The sequence below is a fragment of the Cavia porcellus genome, unplaced genomic scaffold (assembly GCF_034190915.1).
Source record: "Cavia porcellus strain 051 isolate PalLab524CR breed Dunkin Hartley unplaced genomic scaffold, mCavPor4.1 scaffold_5, whole genome shotgun sequence".
In the NCBI taxonomy this organism is placed as follows: domain Eukaryota; kingdom Metazoa; phylum Chordata; class Mammalia; order Rodentia; family Caviidae; genus Cavia; species Cavia porcellus.
Genome location: NW_026947488.1, coordinates 49,681,953 through 49,709,822, shown reverse-complemented (window position 1 = coordinate 49,709,822; position 27,870 = coordinate 49,681,953). Strand labels below are relative to the sequence as shown.

The window sequence follows — 27,870 nt, the reverse complement described above, 5'->3', positions numbered from 1 at the left end:
ACTCCACCCACACCCATCCTCCCAGGGTAGGTGCAAACAGGTAGCTCACCTCCAGGGGTAGCTCAAGCCCAGCTCTGTGCCTGGCTCCTCACAGACCTGCAGAACTTGGAGGAGCTGGGTAGGCTGTCAGTTCCTGCCCAGGCCAGCCTACAGCACAATACAGTGTCTAATCAGACCCCTGGATGGTGTACCTGACAGTTCCTGAAGAACACACGGGCTCTCATTTTTGCTTCAGGTTCCAGATACTGGGAAATCTGTGCTCCATAGGCTTGTAGGGGCTGCAATTGCCAGAATTAGAGTTTGTGCATTCCAGTCCACCTAGAGAATCTTCTCTTGTTCAATCCCCCAGTGTGGGTGGCAGGTTGGGGGTCTAACTAGTAAATACATCTGGAGCAGAAGCCCAGGTAAGTGTGCTTTCCTAAAACCTGAGGAAGCTGACCCTGCGTGGTGCCCGGGGTGGACAGGACAGAAGTGCTGTTGGTGTTTCACTTGAGATGGGAGCTTTGCTGAGTGGACAGTTAGTTCCCCAGGATTATCTCCCCAGTCATCGAGACGTTTTAGAGATACACTTGATTCTTTTTTGGTATTTTGTTTTTTGAGATAGGGTCTCGCTTGTTTCATGCAAGTTGGCCTTGAATTCACTGTGTAGCCCAGCTTGGCCTTACATTCTCAGGGATCCTCTTGCCTCAGCCTCCTGAGTGCTGGGATTCCAGGCGTGCACCGTCACACCCAGCCCGATTCTTACTCCTTCCAACCCACCAGGCTGAACAGCATGAGGTCAGTGAGGTGACTTCCCTAAAGGACTGTGGGCGGGTGGTCAGAGTCTTGAGGATTCAGCTGTGGGTAATGCAGAGTTGCTGTCACGTAGACTGCACGCGAAGGGGCCGTTTTGCTGCCAGGTGAAGGCAGACTTCACCGGTTTGTTGGGAGTAGATGGAAGAAAGAACATGCTTGCTGGGTTAATACCTGCTGGGTGCCCTGTTAAGCTGCTCCACCAGGGAGACCCCTCCTGGCCTGGCTAGCTGTTGCCCATATTTCTCCAGTAATTCCATGTTTTCTGCGTGGAGCTTCAGTATTCAGAAATTGTGAAATCTGTGGAAATACTCCCTGTGAATTTATAAGTGCAGAGTTGAAGCAGACACAGGAAGGCCTGTTGATTGCTGAAATCGGGGCAATTCCAGCAGGGAAGAGTCAACCTTGAAATTTTTTTTCCTTTCCAAATAGTCTGGAGCAATCCTGCAGCTCCGAACAGCTGAGGCAGGCCGGCATCGCGTTAAGATTGGTTGTTTCCCCTGTGGGTACCCTAAAGTCCTCAGTACAGGGAGAGCCATCAACAGTATGTTCGCAGCTAGTGAGTTAAAAAGTGAAGGCCTGTATCAAGAACAACACTGCCTACTCCAGCTTCATAGTTTAGCTTCTAAAACCTTGGGGTCAAGACACCGCAGAAACACACCTGTGACCCTAGCACTCAGGCGGCTGAGGCAGGAGTACTGTTGAGAGTTCGAGGTCTGCCTGGATACATAGTGAGACCCTATCTCAAAAAGAAATATAAAATAAAATAAAACCTTAAAGAAAAAAAGAAACTGCAGTGGCTACAGAAGAGACCAGGAAAGTGACCTAAAGAAGCTCAGCCTGCACTTGGTGTCCCACACCTGTCATCCCAGCACTCAGGTGGCTGAGGCAGGAGGATGGAGAGTTCAACTCTAGCCTGGGCTATATAAGCACTGTACAAGAAACAAAACAAGAGATCAGTCTGCTCAGTGCCAATCGCCTGGACAGCACACAAGTCCGTTTTGTCTCCCCAAGATTAAGCTACATAATGAGCCTGGCATAGCAAGACCTTGTCTCACAATTTTCTTTTTCTTTTAATGCTGGGTCTGAGGGGTAGAAGCGGTTTGGGAGTGGACTTTTGTGTCTGGGAAACCAAACCGAGGTACAGATGTCAACCGCTGCTGCTGCTGCGTACTGCCATCATTGTCCAAGCCCAAGCCTGCGGTGCTGCTACCCGCACCCACTGCTGCTGTGACTGCAGCTCTGAGCAACGACCCAGAACTTCCAGAGCTGCCCGAGACAGCGGAAGGGGACGTACTGTCCTCCAGCCAAAACAGCACAGGCTTCCGGGTGGGAGGCCGGTCAGCCTGCAGGAAGTCAGGAATAGAAAAGTGAGTTCCTGTACTTTTTTTTTTTTTCTTTTAAGAGAATAAAGCAAAATGATAAAAAATAAAACAACAATATTCAATTTCAAAAACAAGACAGTAGGAAATCAACCATAGTTACTGTAATGCACATTGTCATCCTCTAAATAAATGCTCAGACCGCCAGACAGAGGCATGCAAGGTCAGTCAAATAGCACAAGCACTAAATTGTTTCTTGACTTCAATTGCATCCTCTCAGAAATTTCAGGTGTGTGGCTTCTAATCTCTATTTCTGTGTCTCCTGGACTTGCTCTGGGTGAAACACAGGTGAGCAGAATTAAACAACATAAGTATGAAGCTGTCTTTTCACTTCAGTGGCAATCATTTCAGAAATTTCAGGTGTGTGGCATCTAGTTTATTTGGTATCTAAGTTCTCTGGACTTGTCCTGTGTGGGCTGGAGTCTGACATCGCACCCTGCCCCCTTCCTCTTGACACTTTGCTGTGTTCCTCTGAATCAGCTGGTTGCTGAGTCCTGGGTGCTCCTGCATTGGTTGCCCGTCTGGCAGTGCAGGGGACTGGGCTGGGCTCCTGGCTTCCTCACATCCGAGGTTCCTGGGGTGACAGAAGTGCCAGGCGGTGGCTCAGCAATGTTCCCCCAACGCTGGCACTCCTTTACTTACGTATTTAGGGACTGGGGATTAAACAAGAGCCTCAACACCTTTTAAATTTTCTTTCCCACCTTCTACATTTTGAGACATGGTCTTTCTAAGTTGCCCAGGCTATGCTCAATCTTGTGATCCTCCTGCCTCAGCCCTTCAAAGCGCCTTGATCACAGGCATGTGCCACCACCACTGCCTGGATCTGGGACTCTTGCCCATTGGGGGACCATAGCTAACAATAACCACTGTGTTTCAGAAAGCTACGAGAGAGGAAAATGAGTGTTCTCACAAGGAAATGACCAATAAGGTGATGGACATACAGTTACCACAAATACATGCACTCCATACACGTGTGTAATTACTATGTGTCAGTTTACAAAGAATCTTGCCAGATGGCACATAGCTGTAATTTCAGCTATTTGGGATGCTGAGGCAAAAGGCTCACATATTCAAGGGCTGCATAGAAAACTTAGGAAAATTTTTGAAATAAATGAGTAGATAAATAAAGGCTGGGGATGTGACTCAGTGGTAGAGCGCTTGCCCAGCCTGTGCCTCCCAAGGCACCTAAGACACCTCAGGGAAGCCAGACCTCAAGGGAGTCTGGGAAAATGGTTTGCAGGCATCAGGCCTCCCTGGAACTGAGAACAATGGTAAAAAGTACTGGTAACCCAGCAGCTTCTCAGGAGCCCTGTTTCTTTTGACATGAGTTATTTATAGTGGGACAGGCAAGAATTTTTTAAGTCTTTTTCGTTTTTATCGGTACCGGGGATCAAACTCACGACTACCTGCTTGCAAGGCAGGCGCTTATGCCGCTGAGCTAAATCCCCAGCCCCTCAGGCAAGAATTTTTATAGGAACTTTTTTTATTTTAAAAAAAGATTAAAATAAAAGGACATAACAAAGTTCAGAACAGAACAATTTAAGCAACATAGTGTTTCACCACAAGACAACCTGACATAACAGTAGCTACCAGAGTGTCTCTATCCTTGAAATATTTGAGTATACCTTCATATACTATAGTATCTAATATAACAAGACAGTGTAAAACCATTCAAAAGAACGAAAGTATTACAGGGTATTCAGAACCAACTAACAGAAAACAAACAATGGTTTTACTATATTATCTCCTTGTCTATAAAAAATTTTGTGTATCCTATCACATATAATAAAATCCAATAAGATACAACATGATAAAACTGATGGAGACAGAAGAAGACAAAAGCTTGATGGGACTTCAAAACAAGATGATATTAAATCAGCACTAGCTATTATGATGTCTTGTTTTCTTCAAAATAACTGTTCATACCATCACAGACAATAAAATCAAACAACCCAGAATAAAACTATTCCAACTAATGAATGAAAACATTATAAGGCTTCAAAGCGATATAATGGGGAATCATGATTACCACATACTTTTATGTGTTCTTGCCATTTCTTACACTAGGGAAACTATTCGGTATTTATACATGTGAGTTTGATTTATTTCGCTTATGAGTATGGTCTCCAGTTGCATCCATTTATTTATAAATATCTCAATGTGATCATTCTTTATAGCTGAGTAGTACTCCATTGTATAAAAATACATCTTTTTTATCCATTCCTCAGTTGATGGCACTTAGGTTGTTTCCAAGATCTGGCTATTACAAATTGTGCTGCTATAAACATGGGTGCAGATATATCACTGTGGTATGTTTTCAGTTCTTCTGGGAATATGCCTAGAAGTGGAATAGCTGGAACAAATGGGACTTCCAATCCCAGCTTTTTGAGAAATCTCCAGACTGACCTCCATTTTTATAGGAATTTTTATAGGAACTTTTTTCCCTGAAGAGCTGGGTATTGAACCCAGGGTCTTTGCACTTGCTAGGAAAGCTCTTTACCACTGAGCTACAGCCTCAGCCCAGCAGGGACATTTAAAATAAGGTAGAATAAAATTTGAGACAATGTATTTTGATGATTAGGGATTTATACTTTCTGAAATTCTGTAAAAACTATAAATAGCTATTAACTATAGCATATCATCAACTTGTTTTTTTACCTGAAAAACATCCTGATATATATATTTTTTGGTTTTTGTTTCTTGGGTTTTTTTTTGTTGTTGTTGTTGTCTTTTTGAGACAAGGTCTCACCATACAGTTCAAGCTGGCCTCGAGCTCACTTTGTAGCCCAGGCTGGTCTCAAACTTGTATTGGCCTCCTGATTGCTTAGATTATAGGCATGTACCACCATGTCTGACTTGCTACTTTTTCTCTCTTTTTTTAATAATTTAATTTAATTTAATTTAACTTTTTAAAAAGCAAAACAGAAAAAAGGATAGAAATAATACAAAATTTCAAAAAAAAACAGTAAGAAATCAACACTAATATATTACATATTGTCTTAGAAGTAGCTGTTCAAATTACAAAATCTAGGCATAAAAAATGAACAGACAACCAAACCATGACAGCACCAACTATTCTTTTGGATGAGCTAACAGAGAATTAGTAGTATGGTTATCTATCTTGCACACTTAAACATACATACAGTTAGTTGTATGTGTATACCTGTAAGTTGTTCTTTCCTTTTGAGCACTTTCCCTTTCATTTTTACAGTATCTTTGTACGTTTGAGATCTTATTACTCTTTCAGTTTTTTCTTTTTATTACTTATTTATTTCAGTACTGGGGATTGAATTCACAACCTCATGTTTGCCAGGCAGGCGCTTATGCTGTAGAGCTAAATCCCTAGCCCCAGTTTTTTATTAGTATTATTTACTTTTTATACTAGAGAAACAATCCAATATTTACAAATGTGAGTCTGGTTTATTTCACTTATGAGAATAGTATTAAGTTGCCTCCATTTAGCTATAAATGCCTCAAGATCGTCCTTTTTATAGCCAAGTAATATTCCATTATATAAAAATACCACACCTTTGGGGCTAGGGGTTTAGCTCAGCGGCATAAGCCCCTGCCTTGCAAGCAGGCGGTCGTGAGTTCAATCCCCAGTACCAATAAAAATGAAAAAGACAAAAAAAAAAAGTACCACACCTTTTATTTATTTATTTTTTATTGGTACCGGGGATCAAACTCACGACTGCCTGCTTGCAAGGCAGGTGCTTGTGCCACTGAGCTAAATCCCCAGCCCCTGCACTTTTTTCATCCATTCTGCAGTTAATGGGTATTTTGGTTGTTTCCAAGGTTTAGCTATTACAAATTGCACTGCTATTAATATGGGTGCACATATATTACTGTGACATGATCTTTTCTTTTCTTTTTTCTTTTTTTTTTTGGAAAAATAGAGGAATAGCTGGGTTGAATGGAACTTCCAGTCCTAGTTTTTTCAGGAATCTCCATACTGATTTCCACAGTGGCTGCAACAGTCTGCACTCCCACCAATAATGGAGAAGAGTTACTGTTTCTTCACAGCCTCACCAACATTTGTTATCATTGATTTCTTGATGGCAGCCATTCTGGAGTGAGGTGAAATCTCAGTGCTCTTTTAATTTGCATTTCTGGAATGACCAGTGATGGTGAAGATACTTTTTTTTTTTTTTTTTTTTTTTTTTTTGTAACAGGGTTGAAACAATTTTGAGTTCAGGCTGCCATTGAACTCACTATGTAGCCTAGGCTGGCCTCAAACTCACAGTGATCCTCCTGCCTCAGCCTCTCAAATTATAGGCATATGCCAGCATACCCAGTTTAACATTCAGATACTCTTACATGCAATTGTGTCTTAGAAGAAAATGTAGTTTAATTTCAGCTTTTTCAATTTTGTTTTGGTTTGTTGTTGGAGATAGGGCTCTCACTATGTAGTTCAAACTGACCTTGAACTCACTTTGAAGCCCAGCCTGGCCTCAGACTAGTGGCAATCCTCCTGCCACAATCTCCCAAATGCTGGGATTACAGGCATGTGCCCCCACACCCAGCTCAAATTTTTTTTAAATTTTTTTTTTATTTAAGGAGAAAAGAAAAAAAAAAGTGAAAGGGTACAAGTTATACAGATTTACAGAAGATAAAATGAACAGTAGGAAATCACTAGTTAATGGATTACATATTGCCATCTTAAAAATAATTGTTCAAGTCACAAGATTAAAGCTTGTAGAGTGGACATTCCAACAATGATACTGCAAACATTTCTGTTCAATGATCCAATAAAACTCTGTGATATCATTTTCTATCTTATACACTTAAATATACATGCAGTTATATATTTAGAGCACTTTCTTTTCCTCTCTTTTGTACAATGACTATTACACATTTTGGGTTTCATTGCTCCCACGGTTCTCCAGCTCGAATTTTTAATAGTAGACAAATTATGTTTGTCTAGAAGATTTTCCTACAAAACTCTCCAAAATTCTGTTTGGCAGAACTCAACATGAAAATACAGATTTTTAAGGAAACTTTCTAAGCAGCCTCCTATACTCTTTTAGGGTAACACCACTGGCTGTCGTGAATAGCACTACTATGATCGTGGGAGTGGAAGACCCTGCTTCAGTTCTTCTGGTTGGATAACCAGAAGCAGAACTGCTGTCACACACCGAAAACTGACTTCTCATTTTAAAGGAGCAGTGATACTGTTTTTCTGTGGCAACTGCATAATTTTAGTGTCAATAGCACAAATCACTCTAGTTCCTTCATATCCTTGACAAAATTTGTTTCGTTTTATTTTTTAAGAGGATATGCTAATGGGCTCAAGGTAATAGCTCCGATGGCTTTGGTTTAAATATTTTAAATTTGACAAAGCCTAGTGTCTTAGCTACTTTCTCATTGCTGAGTCATAACACCTGACACCCATAATTAAAGGAGGAAAGGTTCATTTTTAGCTCACAGTTTGTAGAGGTTTGTAGAGGTTTGTAGAGGCAGGGTAATGTGGCAGAGGGGCCTCACAGAGAAGAAACAGCCCATGGCACAGCAGCGGAGGAGGCGGGCATGTAGCAAGCCACAGCTGCCTTTCTTCCCATGTTTATTCCATTGAGGCTACAGGCCTGTTGACTGGTGCCACCCATGTCCAAGGTGGGGCTATTTCTACAAGAAAAATAAAAGAAATTTTTTTAGGAAGGATCCTGGGCCAGGATCAGCTCAGTGGCATAAGCGGTCTGACTGACAAATGTGGAGTCATAAGTTCAAACCCCAGAACCAAAAAAAAAAAAAAAAAAAAGTGTCCTAAATGCAAGAAAGTCAACCATGAGCAGTTGATGGGTAAAGCTCATCTGTTGCTACTTTGGAGCTCCCGTACACGCCTTGGCATTTGTCTGCCAAGATTTGTTCCCAGGCACAGCTACTGTGAGCCACACCTGGATTCTTCATGGCAGATTAGACATTTGCAGAACACAGGAGCGGTGTAGGTGATCCCAAGGATACATACACAAAATGCTAAACTGGTAAAAATCTTGATGTGACACTTTTGCACAGGTGCACACACCTTGCTGTTTGGCGTACAAAGTGGACGAGAGAACACAAAGATCATTTCCTGTGTCCCTCGGGTAAAGTGACTCGGATGCACATTCGGCTACCATGATGCTAACACTCATCATTTCATTAGAAAAATATGGAATGGGCCATGGGAACCCGCAGTAATACCTCAAGGGTTTGACTTCCATTTCCTGCAGAGTCCTAGGACACAGGAAAAATGTAAATAAATTTTCTGCCATCGCATAACACATGTGACTTGGAGTCTGACTGCCAGTTCCCACCTGAAGCCTCCTGAGCCTGGGCCTCACTATCTGCATCCCTGTGAGCATGCTGGTCTTCTGAGATCCGACCAGGACCATCCAGCAGGCTGACTTACCTCATTCTAGGGGTTTTTTCTCCAGCAGGCATCCCCAGACCTTTTCAAACACATCTTAAGAACCAGTTCCAAAAGCTTCTAAACCACATGGTCAGGTGATCACAGCTCTATACTCCAGTACCAAAATGTGTCTTAGTCGCTTTTCTTGTTGCTGGGACCCAATACCAGACACCCACAGCTTAGAAGAGGAGAGGTTTCTTTTGACTCACATTTCTGTCCATGGCTGGCTTGCTCCAAGCAGACGTGCTGGTGGAGGAGAGCTGCTCATGGCAAACAGGAAGCAGAGAGAGGCCAAGGGCGGGACTAGGAAGGGCGACACCATACACCTTCAAGGCTACATCTGTGTGCAGTGACCTGACTCCCTCATTATAGCAAATCAGCTGTAAGCTCCCAGAATCCAATCACCTTTCAAAAGCCCCACTTTTGAGCTCACAAGGCTTTGAGGAAGACATCCAGATATAAACCATAACAACAGTAAAAAGTCTGATAGCCTCCTTTTGTTACACACACCTGTAATTTCAGCATTCTGGAAGCTGAGGCAGGAGGATCATGAGTTTGAGGCCAGCTTTGGCTACATGAAAAGTTTAAGACCAGCCTGGACTACATAGTGAGACACTGTCCCAAAACTGCCCCCTCCATCTCAACTGTGTGCTTGCCAATGAATAATAAATAAATCTGTCACCAGTTGAAACTTATGGTTAATAACACATAAGAATTCTTTCAAAAACAGAATATATGTAAAGCAGTATTAAAATCTGAGCAAGTGTTCCATATCTGCTTTAATAAATGGTTATTAGTATTATTATTACTACTATGATTATTAAAAAACAGCCAGGCATGGTGGTACCTGTAATCCCCACATTCAGGAAGCTGAGGCAAGAAGATCACTGGAATTTCAAAGTTAGCCTTAACTAAGTAGTGAGGCTCTGCCTCAAAAAAGCAAAACAAAACAAAACTCCATCTCCTCAAAAAAAAAAGAAAAAAGAAAAGATGCCCCCTTTTGTTTTTAGCGCTGAGGATCCAGCTCGCCCAGGACCTCACGCATCCTTGGCAAGCACACCGAGCACACTGCCGCTGAGCCACACTCCGAGGCCCGAGGTCATCACTGACTCTTTCTCTACCGCACAGATCCAACCCGTCAGCAAAACCCAGTTGTGGATTCCTTCAAAATACTCACAGACGTGGGCCACTGTTTGCCATCACTCACAAGGCACTGCTGCACAGTCTCCTCGCTGGTTTCTGTTCCACCTGTGCTTTCCACACCACCATTCTGAAGTTGCCTAGGCCAGCTCAGCATCCTGCCAGCACCTGTGCTCCGTGACCCAGCCCCAAGCGCCCTCTGTGACCCAAGGACTTCAGTCCCCCTGACTCACCCCTACTGGTCTTCTCGATATTGCTTGAACTTACTGAGAAAATTCTTGCTGAGAACCTCAGCACCTGCTCTCTCCTCTGGCTGGAATCTCCCTCCATGGCAGACAGAATACTAAAGTGACCCTGAGACTTCTGTCTCTCGTTGTCCACACACTTGTGTCTTCTCGTTGTGTTTCAGTGCATCTTGTTTCCTACCAAATGGACAAATGTGGCCGAAGTGGGGCAGCCCCGCCCATGGATGTCCTACACAGCGGGGCAGAGGTGGAGGGCTTTGCAGATGTAACGAGAGCCCCTCCTTACTGTGATTTTGGGTTGAGGGGCCTGCCCTAATCCTGAGAACCCCCTAAAGGAAGACTTCAGCCTCGCTGCTGCTCAGAGGACACTCTGCCCTGCTGGCCCTGGAGAAACAGTTGCTGGGTTTTCTATAGCTGCAAGGAACTGAATTCTGCCCACAATCACAGGACTCCAGAGAGGAACTCAGCCTGGCTAACACAGACTGCGGCAGTGGGACTCTGAGCAGAGGAAAGGGTAACAAATAAATAGGTGTTGTTTTAAGACGCTACGTTTGTGGTCCTTTGCCAGACAGTTATAGAAAACAAATGCTCCCTTCACAAGGAGTCTGTACTGACCATCCTGAGTAATTACAGCTGCCCCACCCCCACCCCCCCACCCCCGCAGTAGTTACGACTGTGCTGCAGTGGTGTGCGCATGTGCACGCATGTGCACTGAGGATCAAGCCCAGGGTCTTTGTGCTCTTCCTCTTAGCCATGCACCATCACCTTTATCGTATTTATTGTTATTTAAGTGTTTGTGCTTTGTCTTTGTTTCCTGTGCTTGCCTTTCGTGACTATTACAGAACTGCTGAGATAATCAACTTATTTTTTCAAGATAATTAACTTATCAAAATAAAAGGTGTTTTGGCTTGAGGTTTCAGGGTGTCAGAAGTTGCAACGCACAGTTGGTTGGCTCTGTGGCCTACGCACCTCAACACGTAGCAGAATCGCTCAGCTCGTGGTTAGGAAGCAAAGGTAAAGCAGAGAAGGCTGGTGTTCTGTGAGCATCATCAAGGCCGCTCTCCAGGGACCTGAAGACCTCCCTCGAGGTCCCATTGTTCGAAGCTGCCACTTCCCAGGAATGTCTCCTGGAGATCGAGTATCTAATACAGGGGTCTTTAGGGCCCCTCAGGGTCCAGACTATTGCACTAGCCCACCGGGATGTGTGTGTGGCTTCACTCTCTCCTCCTCCTCTGCAACATAAGCACCATGAAGCCAGGAATGGAACATAGAGCCTTGGGTGCTGGAACTGTGCAGGTCAAGGGAACGCTCTGCTGCCGAGCTGCAGCCACAGTGGAAGGCAGGCAAAATGTCTGCTTTGCTGCCTGGTATCCTTGAGAATCTGCAAGGGGACTCGTCTTCCAGATGAAGGCAGTCAGCTCCAACGGGCCCAGACATCATGGTAATTTACAAGTGTGTGTTCACTTAGGTGAGGTCACTGTGCCTCACAGGCGGGTGGAGGACGGCTGCTGGGGCCCAGCTTTGGATGGCTTCAAACCGGGAATGCCTTGAGTTCAGCTGGCTGAGAATCAAAAGATCGGCCACAGCTTCGTAATCCAGGTCAGCTTGACCAGCTCGTTGGAGACTCAGGGACAGTGATGCTGCTCAGGCAGCGATCTGGGAGCTGCCTGGCTTCAGTACCTCCTTGAAGAGAGAGAGCACCAAGACGGGAGAGCCTGGCACGGTCCCACTCTCCTGTCCCAGGGCACAGGGGCTAGACAGGGAATCCAGCTTTGGCCATCTGGCCTCTGACGCATGCTCTCATTTCTTCCTTGCTGCTACATGTCAGTTCCCAGGTACAGTCCCTACGGAAGGGAGGGGCTAATGGGTGGAGAGAGGGAGAATTAGCACCAGACCTCGGCTGACCCAAGGCTCCTTCAAATGGGTTCTGCATTTGGGCCCAAATGGTTCAGCCACTGACCATAGCCACCTAGGAAGGATGTGTCCCTGGGCCAGGCCACCTATGGACCACACTGAGAGCAGCTGAGGGGCAGGTACTTTCTCAGAGGAGCCTGGGCAGTGCCTTTTCTTTCTTGTGCACAGCTCTGACCAGCACCCCTTCCATGAAAAATAAATTATTTTCAATCAAGTACAGTGGCATGTACTTGTAATCTGAGCACTTTGAAGGCTGAGGCAGGAGGATCATCTTGAGTTTGAGGCCAGCCTGGGCTATGTAATGAGTTCAAGACAAGCCTAAACTGCATAGCAAGACCCTGTTTCAAAAAGATGAAAAAAATTATCATTTTGAGATAAGCTTAAAATGCAAGATAAGCTCTCAAAAGGTTTTCTGCTGGTGGTGATTGGTGATGGATCTCACACATACTACACAAGCACTCTACCACTAAGCTACACACTGGCCCTTTATACTGAGTTTTGAGACAGGGTCTAAGTTGCTTACATGGCCTCCTGTTTCCACCTCTCAAGTAGCTGAGATGGTAGGCTTGTGCCACTACACTCAGCTAAGTTTTTTTAAATGCATAAAACAAAAGACATGTTCAATCCTCAGCACCTTCCAACAGACACTGAATCACAAAAGTTAAAAAAAAGTGTTGGTGGGAAAGTGGTGTTTTTTTGTTTGTTTGTTTGTTTTTGTCTTTTTTCCTTTTTATCGGTACCGGGGATCGAACTCATGACTGCCTGCTTGCAAGGCAGGTGCTTATGCTGCTGAACTAAATCCCCAGCCCCAGGAAAGTGTTTTTTGAAATTTAGGCTTAGGAAACAGACAACTTCCTAATAAAAAGGGCAAAGATTTTTATGTGTTGTGGGCCAAAGGATCCCCGGATGAGTTTGGGGGAGTCCAGCTAGAGTCACTTCCTGCATGGAGGGTCCTCTGGGCCCCAGCTGTCCAACCTGCCCACTCTGCCACCCTTCCTGAGGTGTTGGAATCCTGGAAAAATAGCCCTGGGTTGGTGCTACCTGCACCACCAACTCTCAGGCCCCAGCCCAGTGACCTAGACTACCCCAGCCTGCTCCTTACCCAGTCTATTAGTCACCATGATGACCTAGACCCTGGCCTGCGCCCTGCAAATGAGTGGGCCCGCCGTGAGGCCAGGTCCTGACCCACAGCGACCTGCTGTGACCATTCATTCGGCCGCCCTCTTAGACAGTGCTTAGCCGCCCTCAGGGTCCAACATAAAAGGCCAGGCCTGGGATGGCCACTAGCTGCGGATCCTGACCCAGGAGCTCTCACCATGGCCGGCCCCAGCCTCGCCTGCTGCCTGCTCGGCCTCCTGGCGCTGACCTCTGCCTGCTACATCCAGAACTGTCCCCTGGGCGGCAAGAGGGCCGCGCTGGACCTCGATGTGCGCAAGGTGAGCGAGCACCCCGATGCAGGGACTGGGAGGGACCCCACACGCAGGCTACCGGGCGCTGCGCGGTCCGGGAACCCCAAGGTGTGCAGACCAGATTCCGCCCTATACGCTGGCGAGGCCGAGTCAGCGCCCGGCCACCGCGCCCCTCGGGCCCGCGGCAGGCCCTGCTCAAACCCCGCCGGCCCGCGTCCCCGGCCGGCCCCTCACGCCCGCGTCCCCGCAGTGCCTCCCCTGCGGCCCCGGGGGCCAAGGGCGCTGCTTCGGGCCCAGCATCTGCTGCGCCGACGCGCTGGGCTGCTTCGTGGGCACGGCCGAGGCGCTGCGCTGCCAGGAGGAGAACTACCTTCCGTCGCCCTGCCAGTCCGGCCAGAAGCCCTGCGGCAGCGGGGGGCGCTGCGCCGCCAACGGCGTCTGCTGCAACGATGGTGCGCACCGGGAGGGGGCGCGGAGGTGCGGGTGGGGGGTGCAGTCTGGGGGGCCGGCGGGCGCCCCTGACCCGCGTCTCCCTGCAGACGGCTGCCGCATCGACCCTGCCTGCGACTCTGAGGCCGCCTTCGCCGAGCGCTGAGCCCGGACGGCCCGGCCGCCCCGGAGCACAGACTGCGGCCTGCCCCGGCCGCCGCACTCCGACCCCAGCATCGCGAACCTGAAATAAAGCAGATTCCCTTCCACCTCGACTGGCGTGTGTGTTACAACCGGGAGGGGCGGCGGGGAGTGGAAGGTCTCCCTGCTGGGCCTGCATCCAGCTGCAGGCTGGTGGCGATTCAGAGCGGCAGCGCCCCAGCACGGGGTCAGAGGGACGCGGCCCGGGGTGGCTCAGGGCAGGGCGAGCGCGGGGCCCAGTGGCCTCCTGGCCACGAGAGGAAGGCGCGCAGCTGAAGGGCTGTGGCGTTTCAAAGAGTTGGACCCTCCGCCCAGGGGTCCCCAGGAGGTCTGCTGGGGTGGGTCCTGAGCACTCAGGGGACTCCCTCTGTGACCTGGGTATGACAAGGCCTGTCAGAGCAGGCACCCCCAAGAGGACAGGGATACCAGAGACCCCTTGGCCACAGAGACTACGACAAAATACAAAGGGCAGCAGAAATGGTTGCTCAGCCTGTACCGCTCATCTCCTGGATCACAGGCGCTGGGGAATCAGGTAACAGCCTGGGCCTTCTGTCCTTGCCCTGGGCACCGACTTGGAGAAGATTCTTGCCCGCACCCCACCCAAAACAGAACAGATACAGGGTGTCCATTGTTAAAAAGAACACACCCGGATCAGGCACACACCTGTAATCCCAGAACTCAGGAGGCTGAGGCAGGAAGATTCTGTGAGTTCAAGGGCAGCTGGGCTACAGAGTGAGTTTAAGGCCAGTTTGAGCTGCAGAGTGAAACTCTCAAAAAACTCAAAACGCCTGGTGGGGCATGTGGCTCAACAGGACAGTGTTTACCCCCTAGAATCTGGGTTCCAGCTCCACCACCACAACTAAATGGATAAAACCTACCTTTCTGCAGCTTCCTCACCTCACAGTTATGAGAAGCAGTGAGAATGAACTCAGCTGTCCCCCACCCCCAGCAGTGTGCGGGGCTCACAGACAAGAGGGAGACAAAACTTATTATTAAAAAGAATCAGAAACTGGGCATGGGGGTACATGCCTGTAGGTGTAGGCTGAGGCAGGAGGGTGGCAAGTTCATGTCCAACATGGGCAACTCAGCAACTCAGGAAGACCCTGCTTTTAATATTTTAGAATGTGAAGAAATGTGGGAGCATAGCTCAGTGCAAAGGCCCTGGGCTCACTCCCCAGTACCACAATATAAATAAATAAGTAGAACTGATTTTGGATTTTTCTGGGGAAGGCTGGGAATTGAAGTTTTTGTTGGTTTGGCTTTTTTGTTTTATTTTGCAATACAAGAATTGAACCCAGGAAGTACCAAACTAAACCTCCAGCCCTTCCCTTTAAAATGTTATTTTATTAGCACATATTTGCAGTACACAACATATCCAATCATCTTGGGGAGGTACACATACATAATATAGCTTTTTTTTTTTTTTTTTGTATGGGGCATTGAACTCACAACTTTGCACTTGCCAGGCAGGTGTTTACCGTACCGAGCTAAATCCCCGGCCCAAACTTGCTTCATTTTAATGCCCTTCCTTTTTAAAAAAAATTATTAGGGCTGGGGATTTAGCTCAGCGGCATAAGCACCTGCCTTGCAAACAGGCGGTAGTGAGTTCAATCCCCGGTACCAATAAAAAAAAAAAAATTATTAAGAGACAGTCTCGGGGCTGGGGATATAGCTCAGCGGCATAAGCGCCTGCCTTGCAAGCAGGCAGTCATGAGTTCGATTCCTGGTACCAATAAAAATGAGAAAGCCAAAAAAAAAAGATACAAGAGACAGTCTCTTACCAAGTTGCCCAGGCTGGCCTCAAGTTTGAAATCCTCCTGCCTCAGCTCCCAGTAGCTAGAATTACAGCAGTGCACCAAGATTTTCTCTACATTAATTACAAAAATAAGCAAAATTACTCTAAGATGTCAAAGGTATTGGCTGGTGCAGCAGCTAGAAGGAATGTTGAGAGGGTTCTGGTCATATTTTTGTGGGTTTCATTTTGCTTTGCTTTGTTTCATTTTGTGTTGTTTGTGATACGGGAGATTAAGCGCTAGGCCTTTGCACTAAGGTATGTTCCAAGCCCCTTGATTGATTGACTGATTGAAGATAGGTTCTCATTAAGCTGCTACATTGAACCTGCAATCCTCCTGCCTCAGCCTTAAAATTTTGTTTCTTGGTAGCTGATGGAACAGATGTATTTATAAAAATTCATTATGCTGTAAACATGTTTATTTTATTTTTGTCTATACATTATACTTGGATAAACATTTTTTGTGCATGAAAAAAACATGTCATTACCAAAGAGGTTTGAGAGAGAACAGAGACAGGACTTTAGGAAACAATTATCCCTCTGCTGATCATGCATCATGGAAGGAGAGAAAATTTATTTTGGCTCATGGTCGTTATTGGTTTCAATCCAGTACTGCCAAAGGAGAAAAGAAAAAGAAAAATACATATAATGACCATGAACCCATATATATCTACCAATGTGCTTGAAAAGACACTAAGCAAAGGAATAGAACAGTGAGAAACACACACTGTGTGTGTGTGTGTGTGTGTGTGTGTGTGTGTGTGTGTGTGGTGAGACTCAGGTACCTTCTCATGTGTGCTAAGTGTGTGCTCTGTCCCTGGGGTACAGCCCAAGGCTTCCCAGCAATCTCTCGGGAGAGTTTCAATGCCCCCTCAAAGCGATCCAGCAGAACAAGCAAGATTACAGGAGAACTCAGTGACGCCACCAGTACCTTGGAACTAGCAGATGTCTAGCAAATGCAACACGCATCGTCACACAAGCAATTAGAAAACATGACCTGAGGGAGTCCACATGAAATATTCACAAAACACCTACCGTATACTTCCCACAAGAGAAAACTATTTTTAATGAGTCAATATTATACAGATCATGTTCTCTGACCTCAGTGCATAAAATTAAAGCTAACAAAAAAAGTCTCCATGTGTCTGCACTCTAAACACATATTACCGCTAACCCTCGGGTTAGCACAGTGATCATGACAAAATACTTAAGCTGAGGAAGGTAAAGCCTAAGGTCAAAGAAGGGAGGCTGTGGCGCCAGGCAAATAACAGAAAACAAGAGTTTCTTCTTTTTCTTTTGTGCTGGGGATTGAACCCGGGGTCTTCTCAGTGCCAGTGCTCTATCACTGAGCTATGTCCCCAGGCTGTTTTATTTTAATGAGCCAAATAGTGAACTTTAGATCTGAGAAATATCAACACAGAAAACCCAAAAATATATGAAGGGAAAAAAGAAATAATAAAGGACAGAGATCAGAGCACTTGCCTGGGTGTGAGGCGCTGGGTTTGATCCCCAGCACCAAAAAAACTACATTCACAAAAACCACAAACAAAAAATCAACAGCGAATGAAACAAAAAAGAATTTTATAGCCAGGAGCGGTGGCACATACTTCTAATCTGATACGTGACTGAGACAGGAGAATCACAAGATTGAGCCTGGCCTTCACAATTCAGCAATTTAATGAGATTTTTGTTTCAAAAACAAAAACAAACATACTGGGGATGTATTTCAGTTTGAAGGGCATGTGCTCAGAACTGAAAGAACAACAATAAAAAAGAAAGCTATTTATAGGAAACAACTATTAGGGCAATAAAGAAAATCAGGGCAATAAACTCGTCTTTGTAGCATGGCTTGTGTCTAGGTGTCCCCCAAAGCCTCATGCGGTCACAGGTGGGGCTTTTTCAGAAGTGGCTGAATCTAGTGTGTGGCACTCGAATAGTGCTAGGATCAAGGGTGTGAGTGCTGCCTGCCCTGAGTAGCCTGGATAAAATAAAAAGGGCAGAAGCTGATTCTCAGACAAAGGAATAATATCTAAAGTACACAAAGAACTCAAAAAATCTGCCCCCCAAACTTAAAACACTCAGTCCAAAAATAGACATCTGAAATGAACAGATGCTTCTCAGATGATGAAGCAGAAAGAGCAAATATATGAAAAAATGTTCAATAGCACTGGTCATTCGAGAGATGCAAATTAAAACAACACTGAGATTCCATCTTACTCCAGAAAAAATAGCTATTATCAAGAAATCAGCCAATAACAAATGCTGGCAGGGCTGTGGGGAAAAGGGAACCCACTCCCACTGTTGGTGGGAGTGTAGACTGGGACAACACTGGAAATCAGTGCGGAGATTCCTCAAAACAACTAAGACTAGAGATTCCCTTTAACCCAGTTATTCCCCTTACTGGTATTTTCCTGAAAAAATTAAAAGCATCATACCACAGCGATACAGACATACCCATGTTTATATCAGCACAGTGTGTAATAGCTATATCTTGAAAACAGCTCAGCTGTCCACCAACCAATGAATAAATAAAGAAGATGTGGTTTCTTTTTCTTTTCTTTCTTTTTTTTTTAATACGATGGAGAACTATTCTGCCATAACGAAGGATAAACTCTAGACATTTCTGGCCAAATGGATGCACTTTGAGACCGTATTTTTCTTCTTCTTCTTCTTCTTCTTCTTTTTTTTTTTTTTTTTTTTTTTTGTCTTTTTTGTTTTTATCGGTACCGGGGATCGAACTCATGGCTACCTGCTTGCAAGGCAGGCATTATGCCACTGAGCTAAATCCCCAGCCCCTGAGACCATATTCTTAAGTAAAATAAACCTCATACACATGTAAATACATTGTTTCTCCGGTGTGAGCAACCAAAAGTGTAAATAGGGACAAAATGTATAGCAAATATTATCAAGTAGGAAGAAAACGCTCAGGTGGAAGTAGAACTTAGGGAGGGGGACAGGGAAAGAAAGGAAGGGAAAAGAAATCAAGGAGAAATATATACAAGCTTTTGTAAGTGAGGACAGGAAACGGTACTGAAAGGAGGATAAAAGAACTGGGGGTGGCATTCAGATAAATCACATACAGGTACAAAGGGGGAGGGGCAACAGATCCCTGCTAGGCCTGGTCCCGCCCCAGAACTACCCCTTCCTCCCACAGCTCAGGGGGCCACCGGGAAGAGTCCGGAAGCCAGAGCCCAGGGGAGCCGGCATCCCAACAGCGTCTGCGGAGGGTGAGCGTGAGGGTCAGGCTGAGATGAGGGCGAGGGTGAGGTGTCTTGGTAACTTTTTTCTCGTTGCTGGGATAGAACACCCAAAACTAAAGAAGGAAAGGTTTGTTTAGCTCACAGTTTGAGGAGGTCTCAGTCCCTAATCAGCTGGCTCCAAGGGAGAGTGGCACATGGCATAGGGGCAGTGGTTCAAAGCCACAGAAACAAAAGCAAAAGTGGGGAAGAAGCCTCATTGCCCCCTTATATTATATGCAGTCCACCTCAGTGCCCCCAGAGTGGGTGCAGTGCTCCTGAAATCTCTGCCCTCCTTTAGCACAGGATGAGGATGTTTACAAAGTAAGGATCCTGGCTCCCCTGGCTGAGTCTAACTTCTCAAATTGACACAATGTATCAACCCTAACTGTGGCTGAGGCTGAGGCCGAGGCTGAGCTGCAGGACCCAGCACAGATTCGCTGGCACCTGAGGGCAGGCCTCTGCCCTGGCCGGTGCTGGTGAACAGAGCTGCTCCATTCGTCTGTTCTGCTGCAGGCCTGGGATGGACACTCAGGTCGAGGTGCCTCTGGTCTGCTTCCTGGCAGTAAGGATCTGTAAGACCTGAACCAGAAGAGCCCAGGAGAGGACCCCAAGCGCAGGGGGCCCAGAGAAAAGACTGAGAATGCCAAGGGCTTGGGGGATAAGGGACTGGGAAAGTGGAGTGATCAGGGAAGAAGCTCGAGGGTCGAGGAACTGCTAGGGCAGAGCAGAGAGAAGACGTGAGGGGACAGAGAGGACCGTGCAGGCTGAGGGTGACTTGATGTAGAGGCCAAGTACTGGTGACATCTTTGCCTGGAAGTTGCACTCTCAAAGGGTGAGAGGTCCTGGCGAGCCTCTTCCCTGGCTTTATGTAAGATTCCCCTGATCCTGCGCTTTCGCTGGAGAAACTGCCCCTTCTCTGGGACAGATCTGCCCCAGACCCGGGTGCAAAACTGACCAAGCCAGGGTTGGGTGACCCCCCACCTTCCCCGGCCCTGAAGCAGAGACACAGACGCTGGGTGCTTTTGCAGAGGTTTATTGTCCAAGTTGCGGGTTCAGGGTTCTGGGGTCGGGGCTTAGTAGCCGCCGGGCGCGGCGGGCTGGGGCTCGGGCGCCCCTGCCAGCTGCATCAGGCGGAGAAGCAGCGCCCCCGCGGGGCCGTCCAGCTGCGTGACGTTGCTCCGGTCGCCGGCACGGACGGGGCGGTGGAACTCCTCTCGGCACTCGGGCTCGATCACGCAGCTCTCTGCGGGAAGGGGCGAATGAGCACGGGCGCCCGGGGAGGCGCAGCCCGGGGAAGGGAAGACCTCGCCCGCCGGCCCCCCAGACTGCACCCCCCACCCGCACCTCCGCGCCCCCTCCCGGTGCGCACCATCGTTGCAGCAGACGCCGTTGGCGGCGCAGCGCCCCCCGCTGCCGCAGGGCTTCTGGCCGGACTGGCAGGGCGACGGAAGGTAGTTCTCCTCCTGGCAGCGCAGCGCCTCGGCCGTGCCCACGAAGCAGCCCAGCGCGTCGGCGCAGCAGATGCTGGGCCCGAAGCAGCGCCCTTGGCCCCCGGGGCCGCAGGGGAGGCACTGCGGGGACGCGGGCGTGAGGGGCCGGCCGGGGACGCGGGCCGGCGGGGTTTGAGCAGGGGCTGCCGCGGGCCCGAGGGGCACAGGCGGAATGGACATCTACCACGTTCCCTGGCTTTCAGGTGACTGAGGACCAGCCACTCTCAGTACAACGCCAAACATCCTCACCTTCCGTTAGGGGACAGGTGTCCCGTGAGCTCCAGCATTGGGACACCTCCTTACAGCAAGGGGGTCAGGAGGTAGTACCTAAGTGCACCCTCCCTCCTATGCCTCCCCATTCTAGACTAGCTCCCCACCGATACCCCACACATTGCAGAGGGAGCTTGTCCCAGGCCAAACACACCCGGCCCTTGTTCCCTTGCTCTCCACTCCAAGTTGGGGGGTGTCATCCGGGGCCCTGACCCCCTCTTCACCCATTCATGGCCTACCAGGCGGGTAGCAGGAGCCTGCACTCAATGGTGGCCAAGTGGACGGAAGGCGGCTGTGGGGGCCGCCACCTGCCTGTTCCCTTGTTCAGCAGCTCAAAGCTGAGCCGCCATGGCCGGGGCAGAACTGCACATCAGAGCTGCAGCACAAGGAATGGGGCCAAGCACCCATCGGATCTTCCTTATGGGATGTGGACAGCAAAGGCCACTCCATGGGAGGCACCTGTGGCAGACAGCTGGGACTGTGCATGGGGCTGCAGTACTCGGTCTGGACGGAGGACTCCAGGCATGGAGGAGGCCTCACCAACCGGTTCTGCCCAATCCAGTCCCAAGCCTGAGTACCACAGAGGTTCCCTCACTTTACGGCATCCCCTGCCTGGATGGAGACCGCGCTGGGCTGCCCCTTCTGCCCCTCCTACCTGCTGATGGCCTGGTGCCCTCTGCCTCCCCATGCTGCTGCCTCCCCTCGCTTCCCTCCTTCCTGGACCATACTTTGTAGTGGCAGTCTTGGGGCACTGCCCACTCCCTTGAGAGAGCCACGCTGGTACCTGTCTCAGCTCCGTATCAGACAGGGCCCGCTTGCCACCCCGCGGGCAGTTCTGGAAATAGCAGGCAGAGGTGAAGGCCAGCAGGCCGAGGAGGCAGGCGGGCAGCATGGCGTCAGGCATCCTGGCGCACGCGGCTGGGCACTGAGTGGATGCTGCTCCGCCGGCTCTGTGCTGCTGCCTTGGCCGCTGCCTATTTATGTCCACAGGTGTTCCCTGCGGGCGGCCTGGCTCCACCCCTACCCAGTGGCCCCCCAGGAGCCCACAGCTATCAGGTCCCAAGCCATCAGCAGTGATTCAGGCGTCTGGGGACACACGTGGACCTGTCTGTGCAGAGGATGGTGGAGGAGGGGGCAGGCCACCCGGCTGTCAATGGCTGCAGTGACAGGAGCTGCTGTGAGTGTGACTGCAGCACTCCGAGCACAGGGAGAAGGACACGCAGGAGTCCATCTCTGAGCACGCTGGCTGCCCTGGAGAGGGGAATCAATGGGTCCCATCCTCCTGACACAGCCCCAGAGAGGGGTGAGGGGGGCTGGGCTGGCATAGTAGGAGCAGCATCAGGTCCCAGCCTGGGAGAGGTAGGGAGAGGACAGCCAGGTGTGGTCAGACCAGCCCTGCAACAGGACAAATGAGCAGGAACAGCACGCACCCTGGCGGCAGGGACAGAGGGCATTGGGAAGGGAGTTCCTGCCACAGCCCCATGCACCAGGAGGCCACTGTCAGGGAGCTGAGGAGGCACACAGGATAAAAAGGGATCATCCCCTCAGTGGGGTGGGTGGAGCAGGGGTACACTCAGGATGCTTCTGCCCCCCACTCCTACAGGGCAGGGCATGGACTCGGGCCCTGACATCAGGAAGTGGATTCTTGGCATGTCCCCCATCACCCTTGTCCCAAGCCCAGATAGGGGCTGTGGAGAGGAACAGACCTCCAGTGAGGTTCAAAGGTGCAGGTAGAGACCTCTGTGGAATCTGACAACCACCCTAACCAGTTCCTGTGCCCTCCCCATGACCCGAGGAAGGCACCTCTCAGACCTGGGCTGCGAGTAGAGACTCTGGGCCGGGGAGAGCCACCGACTGGTGGACCCAGCTTTCCTGGCCTTAGGTTTTTTTTGTTTTGTTTTGTTTTTTTGTTTTGAGGCAAGGTCTTGTTTGTGTAGTTCAGGTGTCCTCAGACTCACAGGGATCCTGCTGCCTCAGCCTCCCAAGTGCTGGGATTGCAGGTGTACCCCCATGCCCAACTTGCTTCCTGACCTAAGGCTGGCAGGAAGTGGCCCTCTGCTGGGACTCAGGCTGGTCATTGCTGTCTTCTTTGGCTGTGCTGTTCCAGCTCACACCAGCTCCCAGCTGCTTCTCCAGAGTGTACTGGGCTGGGGCTTCCAGGAAGCTCCAGGGGACACAGAGGCCACCTCCCCAACCTGGTGGCCAAGGCGGGGTTCTCCCACACTTGGACCTGAAGACAGATCCTTCAGGAATGACTCTTAGGGACATGAGGATGCTCTGCGAGGAGGTGCAGATGGGAGCCCAGTGGCCTGGGTCAGTGTCTCCTCTGATGCTTGCAGCTTCCAGACATGCAGGTCACCTGACCTTGAGCCTCACCTTCCTGCAGTGTGGCAGAGATCAGGAGCCAGCGCAGGGTGCAAGCACTGAGAACTTTCGGGAAGTGCTTGCAATGTCTTAGTCAGTGAATAGCAGTATCTTATCATTAATGCTTTTTTAGGAGCTGAGGAGCTGCTTCCTGAATTAGACCTAGAGGAACATTTTTGTCCCACTGGAGATGAACTTGGTGGCAAGTCACTGCCTATAAAGGAGTTGTGAGTCACACTGTGTGTGAGAGGCCCAGCCTAGCTGAGGCAGCTGAGTGGCTTTGCCCTACATTTTGCCCTTTCTGTGCCATTTGGAAACTCATGAGCCCAGACTGAGGCCAGGACATCCATGGCTTCGCCAGCCATGTTGGCCATGGTCATCATGCAAACACCTGCTTCCCACACTAGGCCCCTGCAAAGACCACAAATTCTGGTCGCCAGAGGACTTGCTTCTCCCAAAAGCCCCTCTCAGAACCTCCACATGCTGAGAAGTGTCTTGGCTGTGCTGACCGGCTAAACACATCACAAGTCACATGGACCACCCCAGACACCTGACACCCCATCTACACTCCCCAAATGACTTTTCACATCTCTGCACTTACATTCCCTATTCCTCACCTCATGATTTTGATTCATGCATCAGTTAAAAAGAGAGGGTTTAGCTGGGTGTGTTGGTGATTGCCTATAATCCCAGTAACTCGGGAGGCTGAGGCAGGATTGACGATTTGAGGATAACTCTGGCAACTGGGCCCTACCTCAAAATAAAAAAATGTATAGAGTGGGAGATGTAACTTAGTGGTAGAGGTTCCATCCCCTGGACTGGTGGGGGTGGGGAAGAAATGTGAATTTAGCTCTTTTACTGATCCCTTCCCTGCTGCCAGAAGCCTGCCACTGTGGAGACATAAGGAAGCTGAGGTAGTTGCCTCAGTGTCCTGAGTTAGAGCTTGACGGCACACTTTTCTGAGCTATGCTGTTAGTATAGGGTGATGACTCTTCCATCTCTGAACGGCTTTTTGTATTTCCTGTTAATGATCATCTTGGTTTTTCACTTGTGGTTCATCTGACATTTTTACTGGAGGCCAACATTTAGTCTTTAACTCTCTCCACTCAGGCTTCTGACCAGACCAACGCACCAAAATGCCTGTTATCAGGGTTGTAAACCACTCCAGGGCTGGGGTCTGCCTCAGTGCACAGCCCTTGCTTAGCACGCACGCAAAATCCTGGGTCTTGTCTCCAAGCACTATGAATAAATTAAACTGCATCTCGATTGCTAAATATGTGGTCATGCCTGTGTCCTTTATTTTGCATAAACCTACTTCAGTCGGCTGCACTAACCCCTGTCCTTCCTTCTCTCTCCCATCATGCTGGCCGTTCTTCCTTAACTCTCCTGACTCTGCTTGGACCTTGACCTTGATCATCCCAACTTTTCTCCTCTTCCTAGTGGAAATTTCACATCTTCTTGTAAATTGAAGAGTCGCAGATTCATACATCCGATTGTCCCCCATGACAGCTGACCAGTGATCCCCAGGGGCAGCTTGTGGACTCCCTGTGAGCACCCATGGTTTCTGCATCAGCACAGGGCACTCAGCTCCGATTCTCAAGCTGCTCTGTGCTGTCCCAGCGTACCCAGCTCTGAAGTCACCCCTCAGCCCTGCTCTGCTCCTCCCTGAACCTGACATTCATCTCCTTGTTCCTCATTCTTTGTCAGTCCTGCCTCTAAAATGCATGGCAACTCTACCTGCTTTACTTGTGCACCTGCTTTGGGGTTCTTATTTGTGTCTGATTTGTTTTTTGAAACAGGATCTTGCTATGGCCTCAAATTCCCAATCCTCCTGCCTCAGCCCCCTGAAAGGTCCACTCCTGCTTTGGGATCTGAGAAGTCACTGTTTCCTTGTGGTAGAAAGCCTCTTCCCTCACCAAGACCCACTTAACTTGCTTAAAATAATTTTATTTTCTCATGTGGTTGAGGCTGGCTTTGAACTCACCATAAGGTTCAGGCTGGCCTCAAATCTGTTACAATCCTCCTGACTCAGCCTTTCTGAGTGCTGGAATTATAGGCATGTGCCACCACATGCAGCCAAAGAACTTCTCTCTCTCTCTCTTTTTTTTTTTAACCAGTACCAGGGATCAAACTCACGACCACGCCCTTGCAAGGGAGGTGCTTATGCCGCTGAGCTAAATCCCCAGCCCCCAAAGAACTTCTCTTAAAGGACCCTTCCACTCAGCTTAGGCGCATACACTTGTAATAGCTACTCTGGAGGCTGAGGTAGGAGTATGGCAATTTCAAGACCAGTCTGGGCAACTTGTTTCAAAAATTTCAAAACAGAACAAAAGCCTAAACAGTTGGGAGTGTAGCTCAGTGGCAGATGCTTGCTATCACATAGCAGGTCTTGGGTTCAACACTGTCATGGGGGGCACCTTCACTGACTGTCCTGTCTAAAGCACCTCTCACTCACTAACTGCTGAGGTCCACTTGAGAAAAGGCTCGGTGTTTAGGGAGAAGAGCTGAAGAGTCTCAGCACCCCCAGCCACTTCCGGGGCACTTCAACCCAAAGAGAATGGAGCCTGCCAGCCAGAGGTGACTGCCAGAGATACCACAGGACTGGTGCCTCCTGCAACTTCAGCGTCTGGCACCGGGTCTGACGTGACTCCCGGAAGGCGCTTGTCCTTGGCAGGTGACAGTGTTAAGTAAAACTCACTGACATTAAGTGAGCCTCTCACAGCGTTAAGTAAGACTCGCCCTGACGTTAATGCAGCTGTGTGATGACTAAGAGGTGCATTAGCGGCACAGTGGGTTCTGCACATTCCTTACCCCAAGTGCGGAAACTACGGGCACCTGATTCTGTCTGACTCCTCCGCTTCACGGAGCAGAGGGGCACGATGTAGGGAGGCTCCAAGCAGGCACAGCAGAAAATGAAGCCCTGTCAGTTGGGAGAGCTCTGCATTCCCATCCCGCAGCTCTGCTGGGAACCGTGTGCTCAGCCTCCTTAGCATCGCCATTCTGTTGATGTGATGTGCAGCTGAGTGCCACTTGGGTAAAGGTCTGGCTTCTTGTATGGTCTGTGCACAGCCCAAGAGTGCTATAGTCTACTGCAGAGTGTGTTGTCTCCTTCACCTAAGCCAATTTCCTGTCCACTCAGCCATCGAGAACCAGAGGCTGCAAAAAGATCTTTATCCCCAGAGCAGGGTCAGGCCCTAACTGCTCTGTGCTCCTTGGAGTCCTGAGGGTGTCAGCTCCAGCTGTGTAGATTCAGCCCACTCCCCAGCTTGGGTGGAGCTGTGAATCAGCTGCCAGGCTCCCCCCAGGCTCACAGAAAAGCTTATGGTAGTCTCCATTTTAAATTTTGGGTGCACTGTTAACCAGCACATTGTGGAGGATTGTTTCTGGAACATATTTCCCCTACATGAGCAGCCATCTACACTAAGTCACTGTGAGCACTGGTATAAGGTGCTGTGTTACTACTGATTCAGTAACGTGCTTCACTCCCTGGAGTGGCGGCACTTGCTGTGAAGTAACACTGGATGCTGTACTACTGGGGCTGTCAAAACAATAAAATGGTGTTGGGAGTGGTGGTACATACCTGTAATCACAGCACAAAGGAGGCTGAGGCAGGAGAATGACCATAATTTCAAGGCCACCTGAACCACATAGCAAGATCCTTTCTCAAAAAAAAAAAAAAAACCTTTAGCTGTCTTAAAACTATCTCCAAATTCCTTGGACAATCTTATGATTGAAAACAAAACAATGGAGCTGAGGGTGTAGCTCAGGATAGAGTCCTTACCTAGCACGTATGAGGCCCTGAGTTTGATTTCCAGCACCGAAAAAAAAAAAAAAGATTATTTATTGGCAGAACAAGTGGGAATTTGTGCCCTTTTAAACTCCATCTACTTTTCTAGGAAGATGGCAAAACAGTGAGCAGCAGAAAAACAGCCTCTCTGAGATTTGGTGTCCAGATGTTGGAATATAGCAATGTAAGGGAGAGGAGGAGGAGGGGAGTGGGTGCCCAGCACCCGGAAAGAATCTGAGGTAAAAACTGAAGCCCACAGGGAGAGCGAAGGGAGAGACTTGAACAGATAAGAAGGTGGCGGCAGGCAGGACTTTCTCCCCGAGCCTGATTCTCTGTGGTGGAGGTGACCACTGGCAACCTCAGTGGCCTCCAGGCGGCAGGGCAGAGGGTGCGCTGACTGCAGCGGCTGGGGACTCCTTCAGGTTCAGATGTCCTCCAGGAGAGGGTGGTTGGCCAGTAGCCAGCAGAGCTCAGAACGCAGAGCAGCTCAGGCCGGCTCTGTTTGTAGGTCCCAGTGTCAAGGTGAGGCTGCTGAAGTATAGTCTACAGGAGATCAGGGAGCCGAGTTCAAGCCGGCAGGAGGCACACAGTGGTACAGACTGGTGGAATTGAGTTACAGCCTCACTGCCAGAAACCATCCTGAACTTCAGTGGAACTAAGGGTATAGGCTTGCTGGGATTGTACCCTGACCAGCACAAAGCTACCACTGGCTTGCTGGGGATTAATCAACACAGGTCTGGACATTGTTGATGCACGCTGTCTACCAGTGACAGCAGAGACACTCTTTGAAGTAGACTTTTTTCCCCTTCTGCTTTTTTCTTTCTTTTGTTGATATTGTTTTTGTTTCCTGCATTGTTTGTTCTTGGGTTTTTTGTTTTGTTTTGGTTTTTTTGTTTGTTTGTTTGTTTGTTTTGTACCAGGGGTCAAACTCATGACCTTGCTCTTGCTAGGCAGGCACTTACTCCGCTGAGCTAAACCCCCAGCCCTTGTTCTTGTTTTATATGAGTGTGAGTAGGGTGTCTAGTCTTTTG

At 48.8% G+C, this 27,870-nt stretch overlaps 2 protein-coding genes and 1 long non-coding RNA gene across 3 annotated transcripts; 1 reads left to right on the top strand and 2 right to left on the bottom strand.

Moving 5' to 3' along the window:
* Nucleotides 1–6,540: 6,540 nt before the first annotated feature.
* On the bottom strand, nt 6,541–10,574 carry LOC134476077 (uncharacterized). Its single transcript, XR_010047532.1, has 2 exons — nt 8,194–10,574; nt 6,541–7,796 (listed from the first exon to the last, which is right to left on the bottom strand). It is a non-coding gene; the product is annotated as an uncharacterized LOC134476077 (long non-coding RNA).
* A 2,554-nt stretch (nt 10,575–13,128) lies between these two features.
* Oxt (oxytocin/neurophysin I prepropeptide) lies at nt 13,129–13,965 on the top strand. Its single transcript, XM_003476622.5, has 3 exons — nt 13,129–13,294; nt 13,518–13,719; nt 13,807–13,965. The coding sequence occupies exons 1-3, from the start codon at nt 13,175–13,177 to the stop codon at nt 13,860–13,862; spliced, it is 378 nt and encodes a 125-aa protein (XP_003476670.1). The 5' UTR covers nt 13,129–13,174; the 3' UTR covers nt 13,863–13,965.
* A 5,980-nt stretch (nt 13,966–19,945) lies between these two features.
* Nucleotides 19,946–21,652, bottom strand: Avp (arginine vasopressin). The gene is made up of 3 exons (XM_003476416.4): nt 21,473–21,652; nt 20,298–20,499; nt 19,946–20,171 (listed from the first exon to the last, which is right to left on the bottom strand). The coding sequence occupies exons 1-3, from the start codon at nt 21,590–21,592 to the stop codon at nt 20,002–20,004; spliced, it is 492 nt and encodes a 163-aa protein (XP_003476464.1). The 5' UTR covers nt 21,593–21,652; the 3' UTR covers nt 19,946–20,001.
* Nucleotides 21,653–27,870: the final 6,218 nt, after the last annotated feature.

What these genes read in the sequence shown, in the direction of transcription:
- Oxt (XM_003476622.5), top strand. Translation starts at nt 13,175, where the DNA reads ATGGCCGGCCCCAGCCTCGCCTGCTGCCTGCTCGGCCTCCTGGCGCTG. An exon ending in TGGACCTCGATGTGCGCAAG is followed by an intron (nt 13,295 to 13,517) that starts GTGAGCGAGCAC and finishes GCGTCCCCGCAG; the next exon opens with TGCCTCCCCTGCGGCCCCGG. An exon ending in CGGCGTCTGCTGCAACGATG is followed by an intron (nt 13,720 to 13,806) that starts GTGCGCACCGGG and finishes GTCTCCCTGCAG; the next exon opens with ACGGCTGCCGCATCGACCCT.
- Avp (XM_003476416.4), bottom strand. Translation starts at nt 21,592, where the DNA reads ATGCCTGACGCCATGCTGCCCGCCTGCCTCCTCGGCCTGCTGGCCTTC. An exon ending in CTGATACGGAGCTGAGACAG is followed by an intron (nt 20,500 to 21,472) that starts GTACCAGCGTGG and finishes GCGTCCCCGCAG; the next exon opens with TGCCTCCCCTGCGGCCCCGG. An exon ending in CGGCGTCTGCTGCAACGATG is followed by an intron (nt 20,172 to 20,297) that starts GTGCGCACCGGG and finishes CCCTTCCCGCAG; the next exon opens with AGAGCTGCGTGATCGAGCCC.